At 39.7% G+C, this 23,862-nt stretch overlaps 1 protein-coding gene across 5 annotated transcripts in view; it reads right to left on the bottom strand.

Annotated features, from left to right (window-relative positions):
- Positions 1-4,955: 4,955 nt before the first annotated feature.
- ATM (ATM serine/threonine kinase) overlaps positions 4,956-23,862 on the bottom strand; it is a 75,426-nt gene continuing 56,519 nt past the window's right edge. The window contains exons 48-63 of one of the 5 annotated variants that reach the window (XM_075418420.1): positions 21,956-22,075; positions 20,708-20,925; positions 19,797-20,004; positions 18,768-18,881; positions 18,222-18,380; positions 16,511-16,649; positions 16,072-16,154; positions 14,603-14,743; positions 13,490-13,606; positions 11,827-11,976; positions 10,949-11,114; positions 9,544-9,630; positions 9,351-9,465; positions 7,782-7,845; positions 6,981-7,117; positions 4,956-6,862 (exon numbers count right to left, since the gene is read on the bottom strand). In XM_075418420.1, the coding sequence (XP_075274535.1) occupies positions 6,679-6,862; positions 6,981-7,117; positions 7,782-7,845; positions 9,351-9,465; positions 9,544-9,630; positions 10,949-11,114; positions 11,827-11,976; positions 13,490-13,606; positions 14,603-14,743; positions 16,072-16,154; positions 16,511-16,649; positions 18,222-18,380; positions 18,768-18,881; positions 19,797-20,004; positions 20,708-20,925; positions 21,956-22,075 (2,202 nt within the window). In that variant the 3' untranslated portion in view covers positions 4,956-6,678. Of the gene's footprint in view, positions 6,863-6,980; positions 7,118-7,781; positions 7,846-9,350; positions 9,466-9,543; positions 9,631-10,948; positions 11,115-11,826; positions 11,977-13,489; positions 13,607-14,602; positions 15,325-15,725; positions 15,956-16,071; positions 16,155-16,510; positions 16,650-18,221; positions 18,381-18,767; positions 18,882-19,796; positions 20,005-20,707; positions 20,926-21,955; positions 22,076-23,862 lie in introns of those variants that run through there. The other 4 variants (XM_075418429.1, XR_012763695.1, XR_012763694.1 and 1 more) reach the window with 4 other exon arrangements.

The following is a 23,862-nucleotide window of genomic DNA, read 5'->3' as shown; positions in this document are numbered from 1 at the left end:
TTTACTTAAATACGGTTTGCAGCCCACCTGTAAACTGTGATTATTCTGTCTCTCTGTCCAAGGGCATCTGCTTTACTTCTGGCCGTTGACTGAACACAGAAGCACTGCTCAGGAAAGGGTGTTATAAGGAGGTATTTTGTTGCAGTCAGTATCACTTTCAGGGAAGATGAAGCCTAACCACAAGGCCTGTCTGAAGTGTTAGCTCTTCGCCCTGAAGAACCATGTAATTCATCTTGGATTCTGCTTAACTAAAGTCTTTGTCCATACTGCGAAATAAGAAAGGGGCGAGGAAGTGTGCTTGAGAGCCATGAGTCAAGCAAGCTGGATCCATGGCTCCCCCCACTGCTCAACAATCATCTAATTTCTGGGCTCTGTTTTGGACAGCACCAGCTGGCTCTTTGGAGCAATACTTGGCTTTAGTTTGGGAGACACTTCATCCCAGGAACAGGGTCCAAAAGGGGTGGTGGATAGCACTGCACAAGGTGTGGCTCTTCCCAGCTACACACTGCCCCAACAGGCTTTACATCCTTGGACACTCCCAGCTAATCTCATGTTACACCCCACTCATGGAACACAGGCTTCACTGTGGTCCTAAAGCAGCAACTGCAAATCAGTCTGCAACAGCGAGGTGTCACAGAAACTGACCAAAAGCCTCCTAGAAAGCAACTGTGACCTACGGTGATAAACGTACGTGGTACCCAGAAGAGCCCCAGACATGGATCCATCCTTGGACTTGGTCTGTGGGTGCAGTCAGGTAGTCTGCTAGACAAAAAGGAAATGCAAACAGCTACGAAGACAAACAGAATGACAGATACTAATGAGGTTGGTTAGATATTGCTTCATTTTTTGTGTCTGATAGAATAATTTACTTATTTTTTAAATATTAATTGGATAAGCTGATGTTATTTTCACATTAAAGTTTTGCATAACATAAGCGTTATCAGCTATCCTGGCAAACTTCATGGAATGAAAGGAGGCGTACCGGTCTAGTGCTGACGTGCCAAACACTCCAGGAGTCTCCCCTGCGAAAGCATTTGGGTTGGAAACTGCCCATGGGAGGCACTCATTTGAGCGAAGACTCTTGTGATGACAAGCATTATCTACAACTTCCGTGGCAGCTTAGGGGCTGGAAGCAGGGCTGGAGACAAGGACTGAAACCGTAACCCTCTATCGAACAACGACGGTGTTGATAAAGTTTATGGTGTACCACCTTGCTGGCAAGAAGCTGAATTCCCTTAAAGAACAGGGCAGTGGGGGTGGAAGACAGGTTGTGGAAGGCACACACCACAAGCTTCAGCTTTACAACTGTGAAATTACAACTAGGTAGTTTCAGATTGTCCTTTGGCTGACTGTACATATATTTAATTACCGATGGGCCAAAATCCAACGGCAGTGTTCAGTCAAAGGTAAGCACAGGGGTACGACGACTGGAAGGTTTCTGGAAATTCCAGGTAAGTCATAAGAGATGAAGTACAACTACCTTATTAATTGATTATTTTACTATAGTCTGAACTCTGTATGGAGCACTTCTGGATAGAGTTTACAAAGCCATCGTTCTCTCTGCAGTGGCCATAGAGACCTGAACCACACCTACAGCTAAATGTTCAGTCTTCTAGAAAAAAATCTGTCTCTCTGGGAGATCTGAAGAACTCTCTCATGGATGCAGGTAGTTTGGGGAAGGTGTATGTAGAGGCAAAGCTGGTTTTTGTATGGAAGTCTTAACATCTTCGGTAACAGTCTAACAGATCCTTGTCTGGGTGGGGAAAAAAAATCACATAAAAGCAGGAATCTAGTATGTCTTTACTGAGGTTACATACTGTAAAAGATGCTATAATCATGAATAAAGTGGGAAGCGTAATGCTGTGGGCTCATATGCGGGACTGGTGAGAACTGAAAAGATTAAAGTCTCTTGGTGGAATCAGATCTTTTTTTCAGATGAATGCATTTTAAGATACGTCAGTAATACATATATCCTTATATAATAGATGTAGTAATGGATGTAGAAAAATTACTTAACCACGGATTGTTAAATGATGCACCAAAATCACAACTGTATGGACTTCGCTCAGCTTAAGGAACTGCCACGTTGGCTCTTTAGATGCTGACATCTCACATAGCATAATTTTTTCCACCAGAAAAATCTATTCCGTAATGCTGGTCAAGGCATCACAGGCTGAAGAATTTTTTATGCTTGACAGCTGTCCAGCTTCCTATAAAACCAGTTCTAGCTGTGATGCAGAAGCAGAACTACATTTTAGGAAATGGCTTCATCCCTGCTACGCCACTTGGTTAATTTCCAGAGCACAAAAATGCACAAACTCAACTTTCTCTGCTTTTGTGAAAGCAAACATGGTGTGTGGGGGTGCAAAACAGGGGCTTTGGGTGAACAGATCAAGACACTAAAAATGTTCCTGCAAATCAAGTACGTGTTCTTTACAGCAAGATTTCCCTGCCCTTGTAGCACAGTACTCTGGAAGAGCGAGCTGACTGGGCAGGAATTCGCATTAAGGACGCTAGTTATAGTCCAGAGGCACACTCAAACCTCGTATGCCCTGCGACTGGATACTGGAAAACTATTTTGCAGTAGTCAGAGAAGCATGCAGAGTGTCTCTCTCCCTCTCTCCCCCACCCCTTCCTTCTCCCATTCTTGATGTATGAGCATAGGAGCATGCCCAGCACCGTTTCAGTTCCGTTTTAATCACAGGGAAAAAAACCATTGTTTGTGAAGAAAATTAGTACTTGGTCAAATTCTGCTATTTAATAGACAATCTTCAAGAAGCAGAGTCAACCACCACTGAGCACCCCCAGCGCAACATTGCTTCATCTGAGAAGCTGCAGGAAGACTCGGTGCAGCACAGCCGAGGAATTCTTAAGAGCGGAGGACTACTTCACAACTCAGTCCAAAAAGGGAAGTTCCTTCAAAAGGCAGATCTTTGATAGATATTTGCATTTTCTTACAACCCTTTCTGCTTCGCATCCAGCACAGGTGGTACATCGCAACCGAGGCAACCAAATCAGCTCAAACCCGTTCTGTGTTGTGTGTTGTTCAGCAAAATGGGTGCGGAGAGAGGAGAGGGAGGAGCAGCTACAGATGCAGCACAGCAGCTCCCCAGGGCAGGCATGGCTGTGGTCACTCTGCACCACATTTCTGGTGGACACATGTGCAGCAGTGAGGAACAATGAGGGAGCAGGGAGAGCAGAAGCTGTGCGCGCCTTTGAAGATACTACTGCTGTTACTCACTGGGCAGCTCCGAGAGGGCAGGTACAGGTGTACTGCCAGTGTTAACGTGCAGGGCAGATGACGAGCGAGAGCATGTGTTACATGAACAACATGTCAGCCTCCTCATACAGTCGGGATACAGGTAAGACTCTGAAATGTGGTGGGAGGAGAACCTAAACCCTCCCTTGGACGCTTCCCAGCTTTCTTGCTGTGGTTTCACTCTTCAACCTACCTGAATACCAGTTTATTTAATGGTAGTATTTAAGTGTCATCATGAAGTGCTAGTATGAGGTAATCTCTCCCCGAGAGCCGTTTCAGCCTATCTACAGGTTCCATGAGACAACACTACTGCCTTACTTCAGCTTTAAATTCACCGGGCTGGAAGCAGCAGTAAAAAGGGACAGTGTCATCACTGACCAGTCACACCACCAAACCCCCCACGCAGATTTCGGCAGCGCCTGTTTACAAAGGTACCGTTACTGACCCTTTGTCCTTGAAGCATTACCACTTGTGCAGGTACGGAACAGCAATATCCATGAAGAGCACAGTTAGTAACAACGTGTAACAGAGCGCATTATCTCCTGAAAATACGAAGCCTAACATTTTAGTGCATTTAAAAACAGTCATAGCGACTACTTTTTATAAACTCAAGAGTTTCATAGTAACATAGAATAGTGACCTAACTAATTCATAGTTACTGAGAAAATTATTTTGGGGTGGTTTTATCTGTAAGAACAACAGAAGTTTTCAGATCTGCACTCCTGAAGACTGACATCCTTGTTTTCTTTACATTGGATGTACCTCAGCAGGTGGACAGTTTAATCCAAATCCTACTCACGGGACAGGGCTGCCTGCCGATGGAAAAGTTCAGTCAAGGTATATAATTCAAATTGGTTTACCAATTACTTAACTTTTTACAGTTCATACCCCTGAGGACATTTCTCCAACAGATGTTTCACCAGAAAAATCTAATTTCAAATAAATATGTTGCTGTTTAAAAACTCTTCCCATCATACTGGATCACAGGCTCATTTTTCTGAGAACTTACCTTTTCTAAATGTAAACGTTTAAAACTACTAAGATGCATTCCAAGAAAAAAATTCATGCTAAAGAGGCAACTTGTCTCACATACTTCTAGCTTACTAATACAGTAAATATACTTGAGGCTCTCAAATACTAATCCACCTTACCTTCAGTAGTAGCATTTGCAGCAAAACCATTGCTGAGAATCAAACAGTATTTCCATCCAGGTTTTATTCTTCTGTTCTTATAGAAGGACAGTGTGTATCTATAGATGTTACCTTTTTGAAAACCCTTCACTTTCTAATTTTGACTTTTAAAAATTAAAGCATTACTGTAACAAAAAGAAAGCGCAGGCTCTGATGGTTACTATTTGGCTACGTGGGGCTTTGCACGGATGACAATTAGCTCAAGAATGTTAGGTTAGCTGAACTCAGATCTTACAGTAACAGGATTGGGTCACATTGATTTTGACAGTGTTTTGGAGACTAAGGTTTGTTAATAATTCAAACTGTTTTCATATGTTTGTCAGGTAACTGGTGTTTCACTGCTACAGGAGCTTACAAATGATGTAAGCAAGTTTCAATTCCATTTACAATATCTGCATGCATTTTTATTTGCATTTCATTCAGCTTGAACAATGAAAATGTACAGACTTCCAAAATGTAGGAACTAAACACCACGTTAACAGCATTGCAGAGGAATAATGAAATTATTTCCTCTAGACTTTCCTGCGACAACTGTTTTAATGTTTCACTGACTGCTGTAAGGAAAAATCGTAAATTGCAGCCCAGCATGATGAAAATACTCCTTTTCAAGTGAAACATCAGTAACTCATGCAGGAAGGACAGGATCTCCCAAGTGCTTTACGCAATATTCATTTACATGATAGCTAGAGTTCTAGTATTAAATAACCCAAAAAATGCCTAAAGAACTTCCTCTGTAAGAAGCATGAGAGAAGTTTTCAGAAATGCTACCAGATTTTTTGAAGTCTGTGCTTAAAAATAAAAACTCTTTAAGTGCTTTTTGTTTAGTCCTTTCCTACCTGCCATTCTGTAATTGCCTGGTAGGACTTTTCACCCTTCCCTAAGTGTCATTTAAAATTCACATACAGAGTGTGTGCTCTGTCAGTTAAGTTTCATTTTCAGAGAACAAATCACTGTACCCCTGGATGAGAGTTCTTCCCCACAGAAAATCCAGCATACGCCTTTGGTTCCAAAGATCAACAGAAATTTATGTCAGCTTCATCAAAACACAATACAAAAGACTCATCTTGCCATGTTGACATTAACTTATAAAACAAAGACACAGCATAAAAATTGTGGGAACACTGTACAAATAAAAACCAGTGAAATGCTAATTGTAACCAATACTTCACTTATACTGCTGTACAAATGCATAAAGTGTAAACTAAGATAATGTGACAGTATGCAAAATTTTATTCATATTTTTAAATATCAAGATGATTTGGGAAGATTTATTAAATATACCAGTGAGACTGTTATTTGAGCAGATTCCCCTATCATCCGTATTCACTGACTGTCCAGTTACAGTAGGTCTTTTTATTTAAGAAAGGGCAATGTCTTCTGTAAAACTGCGTGCAATCAGACTGAGATTTTTGCGCTCAAAATAGAACTTCTATGTTTCCGACAGGTGTTCATGCCAGATACAGGATGACCGTTTGCTTTAGAGGCGTACCTGGTATGCTAAGCTTCATTGTATAGTCAGTCTATTTTATCAAGGAAGTCTGAGCTACAAAAGCTAAATATTTTGTATTGTTTTACACTATTAATGTTATAAAAATAAAATAGCAACATAATTTCATTTACAACAGGAAAAAACCCAGCTGTATTACACTTGGCTCAAAGTCCATATCTATATAAAGAAATGTCCATTTAACTAAGCTAAAAAAACCCCAACCCCAAGAACCCTCAGTTCATCAAACATGAGGTTCTCTGGTTTTCTTTTACAGTCACTGTAGCATTATCTTTAAAGTACAACCCGCCTTTTGAAATGCACTTTAGCAAGTTATTTCATGACTCCTTGTGTTTAGGCCATCCATTCTACATGGCCGTGTCACCATACAGAACTATTATGTGCAAGATCTCGGCTACTTAACATGTACAGAAAAGTGGTGAATCTCAGGCTTGAAGAACACAGCGCACCCAGTACGCCCAGGCGAAGGCCCCGCGGGTCACAAGGAACATCAAAGCATGGGCTGGTGTTTTATACTGTACAGTGAACATCAGTGGACGCAAAATGTTTTCTCAGTAAACAGGTTATTGAAAAAAAACCCCAACCATCCACCAAATACTAACATGTATAAGCCTTCACGGTTGCTCCTGACATGTTTTAATTGTGAAATACCAGTTTGAAATGTTAAGACACTTGCTGCATAAAAATAGGTTTCTTCTAAAAACGCACTGGACCCTTCCAAGTCACACCCAGGGTTTCCACCCAGGAAAGAGTCGGCTCAGATTTTTGGGGTCCATGGCCTGCTGTATGAGGAGGTTCACCTGCCCTCCCACGCTGAGCACCGTTCCCTCCTCAACACCTTTCAACTTCTCCTGCAGTCTCATCAGAACACGCTCAGCCACTTTGTTAAAACTCTGGTCATCACTGCTGGCAGAATGAAAAAGAAACAGATATGGAACCTGAGCACCACGAGCAACGTTTCGCGAGAACGCCGTAAAGCAAGGCAGCAGAGCAGCAGGTAGATAGTAAGAAAAAAGTCTCGCACCTGGTTTTTCTTTTACATTCTCGTGGATCAGTACTGAGCGTGGAGCTCACGTCAGCCTCGTCCTCTGGTCTCTGCTGCAAATACAAAGCTTTCAAGGGGTTCATGGTCCAGTCGAAAAGAGGATCGTAGAGCAGCACCTACACAGTAAACAAACCTCTACTTAATTTAAACTGTTAATTCAGTGACCTGGCAGGAAGAAAAACACTCAGTTGGTAATGCTCACACTAACCACAATATTAGGAGGTTTGGGTTTTTTTTTTTTAAGCCAGTAGAATTGGGCTAAATTGCTTAGTAGACAATCCAAGAACGAAACTGCATCTGATCATTTGCAGGTATTTGCGTTGTTCATACTTGACTCAGTTTTGCCACTCAGTCCCATCTCAAAGACGAGGTCATTTTTTAATACACTTCTAGGAACTAAGTATCATCATTAGTTTTTAATGCACAGTACAAGCTGGTTTTTAAAATTACTTTAATTCTCTTCTTTGTGACTTATGCAGAGAAGATTTAATTCAGTCGGCGCTACTCATGCTAGGAATGTTGCACTATGGCTAGAAGCGTTTAGATGCTGAAGAGGTAAAATCTGCATATGCCTGAAATGAATAATTCCCACAGAAAAAGCAACTGGTGATGATCTTACTGAAGATTACACAAATTAACAAATCTGGCCAACAGTACTACATTCAAATTCGACAAAAAACCCTACATGAATATTTGGTATAGTAATGCATACGAAGACAAAGACAAGAAACTGAAGACACTCTGGCAGGTTACTGTCAGAAAGAACGGAAAAATGCTTACCTCTACAATAGTCAGCAAAGCTTCTTGAGAATTTCTCATGACAGCCATTGTTTTCTCACAGCATCTAGAAAATATTTTACTGTGTTTTTAGAGGTTTTTTGGTAAAATGGAATAGTGTTTTCATAATTTAAATAATGGATATTTGTACCCTACTTGCAGGTTAATTTCTAACAAATAAGTAACCTCTCTAGTATTTCCGTTTTGGAAAACAAAGGAGAAATTCAGAAACGTAAGACCAGGAGGACACTGGGTATTTCACCGATGATACTCCCTATGGGAAAGAGATTACCTGTTTCGCTGACATGTTTCTATACGCAGAATCAATCACTGAGTTAACACTGATTGCTGTGGTGTGCCACGATGGCAGAACTGCTTGGCTGGATGAAAACGTGTGTGCCAGAGGCACTCAGCAACACGTCAGAGAACCTCAGCAGGGCTCCTTAGCATGAAATGAGCAGATCCAGCAGCCAGATACTAAGCAACTTCTGAAATCTCTCCGACGAGTTCAGATGCTGAAGTGGTTACCTTCATCCACTCCCAAGCAAACTACGCTCGCGGAAGGAGTACGGAGCCTTCCTTACGGGACAGGTACTCCACCGAACGAGGGGTTAGGCCTCCTGGCTACTCAGGATGAGAACACACACGACAAAGTGAACTGACTGTGTTCACACCCAACCTTGAGATGACTTCTTTATGCACTTACACCTATACTGTCAATTACAAGTCAGTCTGGCTGAGGCAGAAACAGCATCTGCAGCAGCACCTTTTATACTGCATTTACTTCAGCTGGAGCCAAACAGTTCATGTTTTTCTGTGCCATGGGACGGAAGTTTCAGAAGTAACACAAAACTGTGAGTTTGACAGCATTTAGAATGTCAACTGCTACCTTACAAAGACAACGTTTACACAACGTACTTTTAAAAAGACCCAAAATTTGGGGTTTTCAAGTGCTATGTTCATGAACACCATGACAGTCTTGAATGAGTGAAATGTCCTGCTTTTTAGGGCTCTCTTGGGTCATTCACAGGAGACAGGATGGAGGCTGACAGAAACTCAGCCCTTTTGGGATTTTTCTGTCTTGCAGCTTAAATCTATGGTGGGATTTGTATTTTGCACTTGCAAAGTGATATCAAATATAGGATCTAAGAGAAGAAAAAGACTGCAAATTACTTACATAAACCTGAACAGAAATAAAAGACAGAACAAAATGGTTCAAAGAAACTTAACAGCTCCAAATATATAGTATAGCTCTGAAAGAAATACATAGTTCTGAAGGAAGAAAAGATCCAGCAGTCTAAATCAAGGGATGAAATTTAGCTGTGGAGCCTTTGGAAGCACTGAGCCATCCCAGAATTCCACAAGAAGGTAATAATAACCCCTTAGTTAGTGAAGAATATGAAAACCTGGGCAGCAGCAATGAACTTATAATTGGTTATATAAATAACAGCATATGAGTTACAGGACAGCATGTATGTTTGGATATTATCAGAAACTATTTATCATACAATAAGCATAATGCTGAAGGCACTCTGCTGCCTCCTCTCCCCTGTGCAGCCCAGGAGCACGTACCTTCTGAAGACTCCCTCCACGCCGGTAATGCCCATCCCGTCCACAATGTCCCTGGTTAATCTGAACGGAACAGTCTCTGGTGTGGGAAGAATTTTACCTTGCTCAAAAGCAACCCCTAAATGAAAGGATAATAAATGTTTTAGAAAATGTTACAGTAAAGACAAATTAAGGTTCTCTTGCCTGTCCCACTTACCCAGATCTATATGCACTAGTTCTGCTGTTTGCTCATCTATCAGGATATTCTGAACATGTCTGTCTCCAAGCCCAAGAATGTAGCCAACTGAAACAAAAAGGCAAGTGCTGAAACCATATTCACATGCCATTAAAACCAGGGAAAAACTTAACAAAGAGAAGATGATTAGAATTAGTGTAGCATGTGCACACAAATTAGAAATGTGCCTATTTCTTCCCCTATGTATACATATTACTCCAGTACAGAGCAGATGTCATGCCACAGATTAAGAGGTTAACTGAACGCAATTGCCAAAAGGTTATTCTCATACACATGTGTATTGTTTTACCTACACAGACTTCTTGCCCATTTCTCTCTGTAGATAGGTTAGGCAAACAATTTCACAGCTTTTTTTTTTAAAAAAAAAAAAAAAAAAAAGCGAGTGCATAATAAAATTAGGGTTTGTTAATATTACTATTTTAAAGAAAATCTTTTAACTCACAGTATCATATTGCGTAATCCAGAAAACAGGACCGGACATAATTCAGTCCATAAATCAGATGGGGCAGCTCAGCTATACCTAAATAGTTTCTGAGTGATTCTTGTCTAAGTCAGTTTTAAAAATCTCCAGCAATACAAGATCTTTCATGTAAGCCTGTTTCAATGCTTTACTGTCATTAAATTTAGAAAACCTCCAAACTAAATCTCCCTTGCTGCAATGTACACCTGTTACTGTTGGCTGATGCACATGGATAGCAGTAGTACTTCCTACAAAAATCTTTCATCTGAATTCTGCTGAACTGTAGATGTACTTCAATTTTTTTTCAGAAAAAAGGGAGTGTATACACAACATGTTAACATCTAAAATAGGATCTACTGCAACGTATACAATCTACTACAGAATGTCTTCCAGAGATTCAATACAGAACTCACTCATCCAACGAAAATCCACAATCCAAGTACATTCTTTTCCTTATTAAGACAGAAAAGTCAAAGGAAAAATGCCTGAGCTTAAATAACCATTTCAGCCATGGCTGATGATGTCAGTACAAAGCAAGTAAAAGATTAAGCTTTTCAACTCCGTTAAAACATTGGAGGCTACAGACAAAATGAATAAATGTTAAAGCAAAACAACAGAATTAGTCAGGTAAAAAAATCCTACCAGAACCTAGAAATACAAACCACTATATAAAACAAAGAAACACAGAATTTCATTCTATCTTTCTACTGCAGAAACGGGGGTGGGGAGGAATGAATCGGAAATCTTAATTACAAACATAATGCTGGTGTTCTTCCTGGCATGTTTTGCCCCCTACTCCCCCTTTTCTGACATGAGACAAACGCCGAACAGCCATTGCCTCTGAAATAGTATGAACTCTTTGTTTACATCATCTAAAAAGCCAGTGTTAACAACCCAACCCCATACCTATAGACGATGTAGCCACACTGCGAGTGTACGCCAATCGTTTTTCAAACCACACAGCTGGATCCAGGAATTTTTCCATGCAGAAATAACGAAACACAGGTTGAAAATTCTCGCAGACGTTCATGAAGATGTTGTATTTTTCTTCAGAATGCTTCTTTTGCGCATCCTTTAAACACACATGAAATGTTTTCCCCGTGACTGACTGCTTTGGAAGGAAATTACCTCTTCCTCTGAAAGCAATACATTCCTCCTTTCTACCACCCTCCCCTCCCCCAAATGCTGTTCTCACTCCTTTCTCTCTCTGAGCTACGCATTAACGTCTTTTACAGCAATCACTCATGCACCTATCGATCTGTTCTACTACACAATTACATTTTCATACACAGCTCATGGGCTACACGGAAGAACCACACTCCTATTTCTTTGGTTCAGCAGGTGTAGGTATTTTCTAAGCACGTACAGGTAAATGCATCTTGTTGGGAGATACTTCCCCTCGCACTCTGCTCTGGGACCTTTGCCTGTCTGATGGTGTCATGTCACTGTGAGAAAGTCATTCTCACTCACTCACGTGCAAAAGCTGCACAAAGCCAAAATTAAATATACTTTTACCCTGTTAATACTACACAGATTTAAAAGGAAACAATTTCTTGCACGATCATGGCTGTATAAAGTAACAGGTAAACCTCTTTGTAATTTTCTAAATGTATGGTGGTTTCTGGAACTAAACTAAAGTCTGAAGTTCTATTAATTCCATGTCACTGGTCATATTCATTTTTATATACTAAAAATATAGTATACGATTCTCGGTCAATTCCAACCGCCCCCCCCCAGTAAAGAATAGGAGCCAGCTATTTTTTGTTTTCGTTATTTTGACTCACCATCATTATCTTCTGACACTGGTAACCAGAGTAATCCTTTGGCCTGTACCGCTTGTGAGCTCCCTCATCGGCGTTCACCAGAAACTCCCCAATGGGGGTTGTTCCGGAGCACCACTCCAGAACACCGCTTCTCTGGGACAGGGGGACCACCTGCAGAAACACCACCACTGCTGCGCGGGGCCGGGCTGCGCACACACCGCCACGGACACACGCGCTGCGCGGCGCGGCTGCCTTCTTGTGGTTGTTGAAAAATATGAAAGACCAAACCACGCAGCTGACCACAACGCATGTTTTAAATACACACGTAGCCTGCTGTAGGTGACCCTGCTTCGGCAGGGGGGGTGGACTAGATGACCCCCAGAGGTCCCTTCCAACCCCTACCATTCTGTGATTCTGTGATTCTGTATGCACATATAGAATACACTCAAGGCTGTTCTCCCAAATAGTTGCAATTTCTTTCCTAGCCCAGCGAACTTTCCACTAGGTACTTCAGTACAGATTAATGATTCTACTTGATTTGAGGGTTTGCATCAGTACTCTAGATGATTTGTGACTGCCAACAGCTTGCTGTGCTTCAATGGGACAGTACAAGCACTGTGCGAATTGCACGTAAAAAGTAAAATCTGGAACAAGCACATGGTAGCTGCGTGAACATATTAAGCTTGTCTCAGTCTACTTCCCACCCTAGGGAACAGTTTCTCACTTCATAACTGGCTGTGACAGTTACCTCAGCTGCTGGAGCAGACAGAACGATCTCCTGTCCTCAGGGAAACAGCTACCGCCTGTTCCCTTCAATTTCCCTTTTTCATGAAAGTCTCTTTATCTCATAATGCAACCCCATTCTCTTCTTCCCTGCTCTCATTCATTTTAACACACATAAAAAACTGAGTCTTCATTGCAAATTACTCAAAAAATGTGACTAACTCCACCTGTGAATTCTTAAATCTATGCCAGCAGTTCAGATGGGCTGCTTTAGAGATTCTGCAGCGCACATCTCCCCTTTGTCAAAGACAAAACCTCTTACCTAGAAAGCACTTATTCAGAGGCTATCTTCACTGCTATTATTATAATCCCACGTACATACAAGGAAGAAGGAGGGAGAAGTTCCTGTTCAAATATATTTTCTGCATTCACAGTAGGAGTTTATCTCTGTATTTCCAATTCTAACAAAAACAGTTCTGCAATTAAAATTCTGCATGAGCAGACCCTAGATGGCCCTTCTGGATTCAATTGTAAGGAATACAGCAAGACTAAAATTAATTATGAATTAAGGAATATGGCAAGACTAAAATCAATGAGAATTCATAAACAAACTCATATGATCAAGTTTAATGACTTGCAACTTACAATTCAAGGACAGTGCTTGACTTAATTTCTTTTCAATTATATGTTCATCTAAGAAAGCTTTGAAGAGTATTGAAATATATATTGGGCACCAAAGGTTTTTTCAAGAACTTGGAAAAAATTTAATTGTAATAATTGTTGTAAATGTAATAATTAAATTGTACTAATAGTTTATTCCATACCTTAAGGAGCAGTGACTATTTCAATAATACATAAATGAACACACTTTTATGTTGTCTTTGGGTTAAAAAGAGGAGAACAGGAAATACACTTTATCGGTAGCATTTATCCCTCTGTTGCAGCAGCTGTTCAGGGTTACCTTGTATCTTCGGATAGTTAACTTTCTCTTTCGTGTTTCAGTGTTTTGCTGGAGCAATGTATTGCACATCTGGAAAACCTGTTGCATAACAGCATCTTGTCTCAGGTCGTCACGCCCCTTCAGCAGAAACAGAAAAAGCAGTTAAAGAACACTTCTCAACATCCAACGTCTTGTTCAGCAGCTTCAAAAAATTATATTAAAAAAATCCATAAAACACAAGTTACTTTTCCACAATAATCACCTGTAATAAACTGTAATTAACAATTGTTTTTTCTCTGTATTTGGTTTTCTCATAGTGCTCAGCTGCTTAAGCAGAACCATCATTAACTTATATCATCACCTTTTGCTTCTTTTTTTTGACACGTTATTTGATTAAAGTTTCAGTCCACCTACATGCCTTATGGTACCCTTTTTAAACCAAGCTGTTTCATTCACCGTATTTCACAATCCAGCATGCAGCTGAAGCAGCACCAGTTGGCACCGCAGTTCTGATTATCGGATGCAGATCTGCCGCTTTAATGCTTCTCTTTCAAGCTTTCAAAATTACCCCACCCTTACCAGCAAAACAGAATTCTCCCAGCAGCTGCTGAATGTTTACATTCAGAGACAGACAGAATGAAATCACCTGAATTTAAAGAGAAATAATTTTTTGTTTTGAGATTTGCGCTTCTATTTGCATGTTTTTGATTGTCTCTGAATTGTAATTCTTTTTATATGGGGAAAGAAAGAAAAAATAAAGGTACTTAACACAACGCACTGCTGGCTTTTATTTGCTGTACACTCCAGGTCACTAGATGTGACATGACCACACATGTCACAGGTCAGGTAGTTGAAGCTATTGCATATTACATGCATTGTTGAAAAATAGTTACAAAAATATCTAATATTATTACCATTATATTGTTATTATTTATATTATATTATTGTTACATTGCTTATTATGACTTTGTAATTTCCTTTACTAAAGCATTCCTGAACTGAGAAAACTGACACTGATCTGTGAAAAACTCTGTTCACAGTACAGAAGAGATAAATGAGAAAACTGGCAAGGGAACTTAACAAAATTCCACTGTGCCAAGTCTCTGAGATGTCATTACAACTGACAGAACCTACCTTAACCAGCTGCCTCCTTTCTTTACCATCAGATCCTACACAATCTATTATTTTAGGCAGATTCAGGCCTCCGGCTAAGCGAAATTCTGGCTTAAAAGACCTTATTGTCACCAAATTTTCGTATTGTCCTGTGGGATCCACCTGAAATTATAAATTAGTTTAAAAATAACATCACTGTTACCTCCGTTTCACTCAAGAGAAAGTGGTAATGAGTTGTTTGCAAACCTCATTAGCAGACTATATGCTAAATACTAATATGAGCATTCCACCACCTGCCAGGATAATACCCACAAAGGTTACAAGATTATGCTGAGCAATGGAATGCGTTTGATTCCAACTTGTTCACCTCCCTGGCAGAGGGGACGTGGCTCTGCAGACTTCCACTAAACAAGCTCCGACACAATTTTGGCCTGTCCCAACCAGCATTCTCCCAAGACCAGGCTCATGTACGGCTGGTGGGCATCAGGCTTCCATCAGGCTGCAAATGGACCCAATCCACAATCCTAAAACGGTTGCAATCTGCAGGATGTGTATCTTCAGCCTTCCTCCCCAGCCTCACGCCACAAAGCAACCCTACTCAGTTACCTGTAAGGAAATCTCGCTCCAGCTGTTTACACCACAGACCTCCAACTATTTCAGATAGTTTGTACCGGAGAAGAAGAAAGGCAAAGAAAGGACAATCGAGTTGTACAAAGGAGCAACACCTGGGGCCAACAGAAGCCCTACAAAACAAATGCTGTTTAGCATGGGTGGCAATTTCTGGCCTCTGAAGTCAACCGGCATAAAACAGTCCCTTGGCTTGTTTTATTTAGCTTTATAGACATAGCCTGAGGGACTTCAACACAGGGAAGTCTGGCTTCATCACATTCAAATTTTAGGTGTCTGGCCCAAAAAGCAACTCTACACTCCTGAAACCAGTAAGCCTCCTAGGTAGAGTCTGTGGCGTCTGAGTGCCTACGCACCCACCCCATGAACCACCTCTGCGAATGGGAATGGATCATTCACCGTTGCTGAATGGTAAAATCATATAAGCTGGCCATTCAGGAACAGCGGAAGAGGCATATCTGTTAACTCTCACACCTTTCTGGACAGTTAGTGCCTCCCTGAAACTCTGAGCCAGCACCTGCTAAACAGGAGATTCGGATTCCCAGATCCTCTCTGTGATTCAGGTAGCTCATCACCCCTTCTGCTAATGAAAGGCTTGTCAGCGGTAACAGTGGTGAAGCCATTTTCATACGATAAACCTTTATCCAGCAAATACAAGACTTGGGGTCAAGGTCTTCTAAAGCCCAAGGAAACCATCTCACCCTGCATCTCCCACCTGACAGGGGAGTACCCCTGGGGTAGGCTGACCTGTAAAGAACAATGGAATTTGATGAAGAGATACATGCTCTGACTGCTATTATAAAAATCAGAAGTTGATTCTACGACTTCATATTATAGTGTATATTTATTTCATCTTCAGTCACCTTAATTTCCATAGTAGGAACAACAACATTCTCCAAGTTCTTCAGTTTAACAATTGGCTGGTCAGCTGGAATACTTATTCCTTCTGTAATTAAAAGGAATTCATATTTTTAAATTCAGAACTATAAACATACACAAAGTTCACAAACAACAGCTTACATTACTTTTGGGCTCAAAACCTCATGGCAGACTTCTGTTGAGCTGATGAAGATGACCACAGGACAACTGGAGTTTTCTGGAGTTTCGTACTCAGAAAGTCTGAACCTTATGGTGCAAGTAATTACTACAACTTTTAACCCAGACTAAGTTCTACATTTATCAAAACTAGTACATAGTGCTATCCTTCAACTAAATACAAAGATTTAGAAATATACTTTTTAATCCAAGAAAATAAAATGTACCTTCACTATTAAAAACAAAAATAATTTTTCCAAGACTTACTTCTTTGAGCTTTCCATGGAGTAGCATCTACATTTGCTAATGTGATGTAAGCATCACAAAGCGCTTCAACATCTCTAACCATATGAGCTCTCCTTTTTCTTACGATATTGATTATATTGCTAGCAGCCTCCATTCTGTCCTAAAAAATCCCAGCAGAATACAAATATCAGATCTTGCAAACTACATCTTTTAAGATTAAAGGTGCATCATAACATGCAGTTAAATAAGTGCAATTGAGATACATCCTACGAAAGCAGAGAAAATTGCAATAATGGACAGCCCTTTGTGATACTGTTGGGGTTGATGTAGCTTGAGAGTTAGCATGATTAGGCCGCTTAAGCAAAACAGTTCGCATAACTGAACAGGTCGCTGGAAAGGGCAGTTAAGAATAGCAATTGAGAAAGTTCTGATAGTGCACATGGTGTGGGTTAGCAAAAACAAGATGTGTTCAAGGACGTGCAGGCGGTCTGTTGCTATTGGCGTTAGTGCATAGTTACCAATCATAAGGGAATGTGGGGCGTGCGAACAGCGCGTGATTTATGTCTGTAGCCTATCCAAATAAGCGTGATCGCGTGTGCAGATATGGAAAATGTATATAACCACGCAAGTGGAGCAATAAATCGAATCGACTGTGCATTGCATCAGTGTGTGAGAGTCATTCCTGTCCCTGCATGGATGCTGAAACTCTGCAGTGATACAAACAGAAATAATTTGAAGAAAAGTTCTGTGTTGTCTAATCTGAGACAATGAGTAAAGTCAATTATTAGTCGGGATGGAAAGGATGCAAATCTGCCCAGGGGAAGTGCAAAAAAAACCTGCAAAAATTCTTCAGAAAAAGGGACAGGTCGTTTTGGATGTTCTTCCACCACCTTCCTGCTTTGGTTATTTCCTCCCAACTGAGGAAAAAGCCCGTATGCAAAACGCAAAAATCTGACCACGCGTCCCTTCTGTGTCTACCTCTGAGAGACTTGGTTGAGTTTAGCACAATCCTACTCGTAAGGGTGGAACCACAAAAGAACTACAAATCTGAGAGAAAGGCGAAAAAAAGCCACACAAAAATGTGGTGAAAAATTGTATCAGTGTCGGGGGTAAGAGGGTACCGAAGAACAACCATGCCAGGCCTATAGTGATGGGGGAAAAAGGGGCACTAATCTAGATATGAGATGATTCCAAAGACAGGTTCCTACCAAAATCAAGCAAAACCAACATCAACATGAAGCCACAGCTGAGTGTTACCCATCATCATGGCTTTTAACACATGAAGGTCATATAAAGGAACAAAAGATATACTACACAAGGCTAAATACTTGGATAGAACAGATGTTATCACTTAAAGCAGAAAAAAGACTCAATTCAGTACGTACTTTTAACAATAAACCCACTCAAGTCTTCGCTGGATCTAAAACACCTTTTACAGAATCACTTATCAAGGACATTTATCAAAAAACTCTTTGCAATAATTGGGGCTATTTATTGCAGGAAATGTTAACCATGTTTTGTTCAACCCCACAATGACTTCTTTCACTAATAATTACCAAAGTATGCATAAAAGGAAGGGTTTTTTATTATTAAAAGTACTTTCTTCTGCTCTTTCTTAACAGAAGTCAGCTGATGAGCTCTATACTAAAATACCCATTGACATATCTTTTTTTCATATTTTAACAAAATGAAAAGACTGGATGTGATTAACAATAGAATTTTTTGTAGTCACCACATCAAGCTGGGAGATCTCTTTTGGTGCATTTTTAATTAACTTATTTCTTCTTATTGCATCTGGTTTTGTGAGGAGTTCATCTTTGTTAGCGTTTGACAAAGCTAATATTATAAACAAAGTATGATGTGGATGATCCAGTGAAATTCTAGACATTAGCTGTCAAGAAAAACAAAAAGATGTCATTATTGAACACTGTACAGAAGAAAAAAATTACTTAACTAACATTATCTTGAACTTCTAAAGTTCCTAATAAGAAACAAAAAGGAATACTTAGATGATATTTTCACAACTAATATACATTCAAAGTATACTCCTATACTTGCATAAGACTATTCTTATACAACCAGAAAATCAATTAAGTAGCAAGAAAAAAAGCTCCCAATCCTCCCCCCACTATACGGATTTTGCATCACTTTTTTAATACACCTTTATCACCTACATAACTCATTTAGCTATAACTGCACAAAGGAAGACACGTATTGTTTAGAAGTATGCACCACTAAGCCAATAAGGGTATCTTTAGATATGAAAAGCATCAATTACGTTATTCAGAACTTCATGAAATCCTAAACCACCCATCATCTTGGTTCCCATCCGAGCAGCCAGCTGGTACATCAGAGGCAAAAACTTGTATGAAGGGATCTTCTCTGCATTTTTCTGTAGTAGAGAACATTCAGTTAGAAAGCTGTACTAACCACCAAAAAAACCCCTGCAATCATGAAATACGAGGTAAGGGCTAGCAATTTTGGTTTTGCCTTTTTTTTTAAACTGAGTAATCCTTGCTGTGTGATCAAATGGCAATCCCGTGAGTACCACATCATCCTGGTCCGTGTCTCCTGAATGCTACAAGTCCTTCAAAAGAAAACTACTATCTTCTACTCTTCTGTTAGAGCAGAGCTGATATATACTGATTCAGAATTCATGTCTAGATTCTTTGTGGCAAGGGACAATCCTAATCGAAAAAAAATTACAATTCTCGTTTAAGACAAGAAGCAATTGTGTGTTCAAAATATGAATAAAGGAACACTTTCTATTTTTCAAATTATAACACAAAGCAAAGAATTAAATTTTACAGATCTCTGTTACAACCAGATCATTCAAGGCAAGAATTAACCGATTTCCTGCACAATTCTAGAAATGATGGAACTAGCTTGAGAATGAGAACTTTAGCGGTGCCTGGCTACTGTGTTACACAGACAATCTAAAAGCATACCCTTTTACTTAAAAGTATATGTATTATACGCTAGAATAATGTACTAAAGGATGTTGAAGATGGGTAGTATCCAATGGATGTAAATAGCAGGGTGACAACAGTGAAAGATACTGAGATATGCTTTATCATACAGACTTGTCAAATTAAAATGTAAATTAAATTAAGTTAAATTAAAATGCATTGAGAAATACAGCTCTCTGATGAAAAACTGATGAGCAATGTTTTGAGGGAAAAGTTAAGGAGATACCTAGGAAAGCATGCTGCACGGCACCACAATTCATCTTCTAGAAACACAGAAGGAGAACAAAGATGGATAATTTAATGTCAAAGCATAAGGAAAACCAACAGCAGACATGTACCTTCATCATCTCATTGACTCTATCAACTCCAGAATTCTCAAGCCATAGGGAACAGAGTCGGAAGATCCACATATCATGTTCTTCTCCACTTAGTAAACAGCTGATATAGTTCTCCACTGCTTTACACAAGAAACGTTTACGATCCTCAGTTAGGGCACGTATGGCACATTCATCCAGTTCAAGTTCTCGCTGAACCTTCACTGTGTATCTATGTCAACAGACAAATTTACTTACAAATTTAACAAATTTTAAATTTGTTTTGTATGTACAAGCACAGTAAAATCAACCACTGAGAAACCAAATAGTGGGAGCTATTCCTCTGGTGTATGTCCACACAGACCCACCACTCTAAGTAAATTTTCAGTAAGTGCCTTTTTTCTTTTTAATGATTTAAACTCAATATTGGTGTAAACGTGAATATCCTGTAAAGAGAATTTGCGTGAAGACTTCAGTTTCCAACAGCTGAAGTTAAATTTTTTCCACTCGCAATTGTACTTACTAATTCTTTAAGAATTCTGTACCAAGATGAACTCTACTCTTTCACCGAATGTATATTGGACAAAAATTTCAAACTCATTTATTTTTACTCTGTAACATTTTCTCTGTCAAATAAACTGAACAGATCCAGGGAATAAATGTGATTTCTGGCTCACAGTCATCCCTGCTGTTTACCTGTTGCAACACTCCTTGGCTTAGTTTTGGCCCATGCTACCTAGCACTGTCCTAGACCACGCTCAGGCACAGTTCAGAAACTATTCGCAACAAGCACTGCACATGTGGCCACTGTTCCGTGCAGAAGGAAAATTTCAGCTGTAGAGACGTGACCCATGCTGTACCACTTGCCCAGAGAATTAGTAAAGACGAAGACTTTGAGAGCTCCATAGCGACCACCTCTCCGTTTGCATGCTCACCGATTTGTCTGAACTCTACACTCCCTCATGAGGCCGACCTCCTCCTTGGCCTTCTTCAGTAACGCCTGCTTATTTTCAAACTCTGAGGATTTCATGTAATTCTCAATTCGCTGGTACTGATTATCTGAGAAACGAGCCAAAGACAGGAAAGCCTTCATCTTTCCTTTCTTCAGCTCATCACTGCTGTCTCCACTGTGGCTTGCAGCAATTTCCACAGCCTAAAAGGGAAGTTACTGTAATGATAAGACTGATATCAGATTAGCAGTGCTGCATAATACTTGATTAAACTCCATTATCACAGAAAAACAGAATGGTTGAGGTTGGAAGGGACCTCTGGAGGTCATCTTGTCCAACTCCCCTGCTCAAGCAGGACTATCTGCTCCAACAGGTTATTTAATGCTGCCTATGATGGAATACATACACACACAAAATACAATCTACCAGGCTGAATGCTTTTCTTCCAAGCAAATTTAATCTTTGAGGAGTGCTTCAGTGCAAACAGCCAAAAAGATTATCCCACATGAAATAGCTTTAATAACCACACAGAAGTCACCTACAGCTATCTGTCTTTCCCAGTAACTAGGCATGAAGTTTTATAATTGTTTTACAACCTTATATCACAAGATGGTGAGAAAAAAAATACAAGACAGTCCAAAAAGTGCCAAAAAGGAAATTATATGTGAAAGTCATTGATTCAAATCTTCAGAGTGAAGAAAGCATGTAGAGAGTAACAGAGAAAAACAACTGCAGAGTTTCACAAATTAGCATGAAATAAAGAAATCAGAGTGGGCAAATATTAATAAAAATGTTTCTACTACTGACTAAGAGCTGAAAAAAAATTACAGTACTTTGAAACACTAGAACAAGATTTTCCAGCACCTGGAAAGAGAACGTTACAAATACAATGCCCATACTGAAAACACAGTAAGTGAACTATTTGTCCGGAGAAGGAAAGGATGGGAATGGAGTGGAACAGGAAAGGGAAACTGGACTAGTAGTTGTAATCACTGCACTTCTAAGCCATGTTTACACAGAATTTTCACTGTAAATTCTATACAGTCATATTCTGAATATTTTATAAGATTACAGTGTTATACAATACTGTGTGAAACCACAATATTTTTATAAGAAACCATATTTTCAATCTGGAAAAATAAATGCTGCATTGAAAAATTTACTTCACATTTTAAGACCGTATTTTAGCACAGCATTATCTCAAAGACTGCACACTGCAAAAACTGAATGCACCTTTTCCAAATATTTCTCCATGATGACTGTAGGGTTTTCCAAGCATGTTTCTGCTAACCAGGTTCCGCATAGCCTCAGACACTCTGTATACATCAATTTCAGATGATGATCATTCTCAACCTTTGAGAAAGCAAGTTTTGGGAACAAAAGAAAAAAGAAGGCATATGAGGTAGGCAATTTATAAAGCTTTTAAACCCTGAATATAAATCAATCACTCACGCCTATTACATGGAATTTATCTACAGAGTGATTTACCATCCACATCTACGGTAGTCAAAAACCTTAAATCGCATTCACATTCTATGTCAGACTACAGGAGAGCACAGATTTTTTAATACCTGACAGTTTGAACAATGAAAAACAGAATAAAACAACGACAAAATGTAATAAAAGTTAAATAAACTCCCAGCATGTTTGCAGAACTGTATTTTCTAATATCTGCATTTGGTCTGAAGTACCATAGTACTCTAGGTACTAGAGTAGGAAACATTCTGTAGGAAACATTCAAGAATTGCAATAACTATGTGTGATCACTGAATTTTTCAGACAGAACTCCACATGGAAACTTGGTTAAAAGTGCTCTGAGAAGATGATGGAGCAGGTTTCCAAAGGACTTGCCTCCAGATTGGAAGCTCGGCTTTAACTCTGTAGTAGGACAAGTTTCCAAAATACTTTTACTATACGGTACATATTAAAGACCACTTGACCAAGATGGCAACACCAACTCTGAAATACTGAAAGATATCATAGGCTGCAAAAACACAAAACCTCCTTACATGGACAGGGTAAACTTAACACTGTAAGGTGAAAGAAGGACTCAGTTTCTGGAGGCCGTCATCAACTGATTCATGGAGCAACCATGAAAATCAAAAGCAGAGCAGCAGCTCTTGATTTTGCCCTGATATGTATGGAGAACTAGGCCCCAAATTTTACAGCTTTTCTGAAGTGTGATATTCCTCAATAACGTATATGGATTCAAAGCAAATGTTTATGACCCTCCAAAAATACTCCAAGAAAGCCATCACAGCAAAACACAAAGGTAAGGCTGATAAAGAAATTTTTACCACAGCTGTACACAAAATGAAGTTTTGTTCAAGTGAAAAATAAAATATATTGAAGAACTCATAAAATATCCTGTCAAATGAAAAAATAAAATCCCACCATCAGGCTGATAAAAAACCCAAACAACTTGAAGAAGACTCAACAAATAATAAAAAACATTTTTTAAACACTAGGAGCAGCCAGCCACCAGACAGTCCACTTGATAAAAAGACAATAGAGTTATAAAACAAATTGCACTCTGAGAAGCTAAAGCAGAAAAAAAAAATTTTTTTGCATCTGTGTTCACTGTGGAGGAGCTTGCAGAGTCGCACTGCAAAGCCGTTCTTTGTGAGGGATTCAAAGGTCTGTCTGCTACAGAAGTGTCAAGAGCAAAGGCTGCCGAACAAACACACAAAATGAGAACTATCAACTCACCAGGACCAGAATGTATTTTTTCAAAAGGTCTACAGCAATTCACAGATGAAATAACTGAACTACTAAGAAGTATAAAAGCTTTTGGTTAAAACTGCCTTAATATAAGAGGAGTGGCAGGTGGCAGATGAGAGACCAATATTTTAAGAAGTTCCAGGGAAGCACAGATTAGGAAGACTCTTACCAGAAGTGGACAAATGAGCCAAAAAAAACCCCCAACCAACCAAACAAACAAAAACCCCACAAATAGAACAGACCAATTAATACGAAGAAAAACCAGAATAGCTTTTGCAAAAGGACATCATAGAATGACAGAGAAGTCAAGGCTGGAAGGAACTTCTGGAGACCATCTCGCCTAAACTTTGGCTGAAAGCAGGGCTTTAGATTAAGTTTTCCAGGACTCTCCTAAACTGAATCTTTGCTATTCATTTCCA

Source organism: Opisthocomus hoazin, chromosome 1, assembly GCF_030867145.1.
Source record: "Opisthocomus hoazin isolate bOpiHoa1 chromosome 1, bOpiHoa1.hap1, whole genome shotgun sequence".
Taxonomy (NCBI): Eukaryota; Metazoa; Chordata; class Aves; order Opisthocomiformes; family Opisthocomidae; genus Opisthocomus; species Opisthocomus hoazin.
The sequence above is the reverse complement of the archived record's forward strand: the minus strand, read 5'-3'. Positions and strand labels throughout refer to the sequence as shown.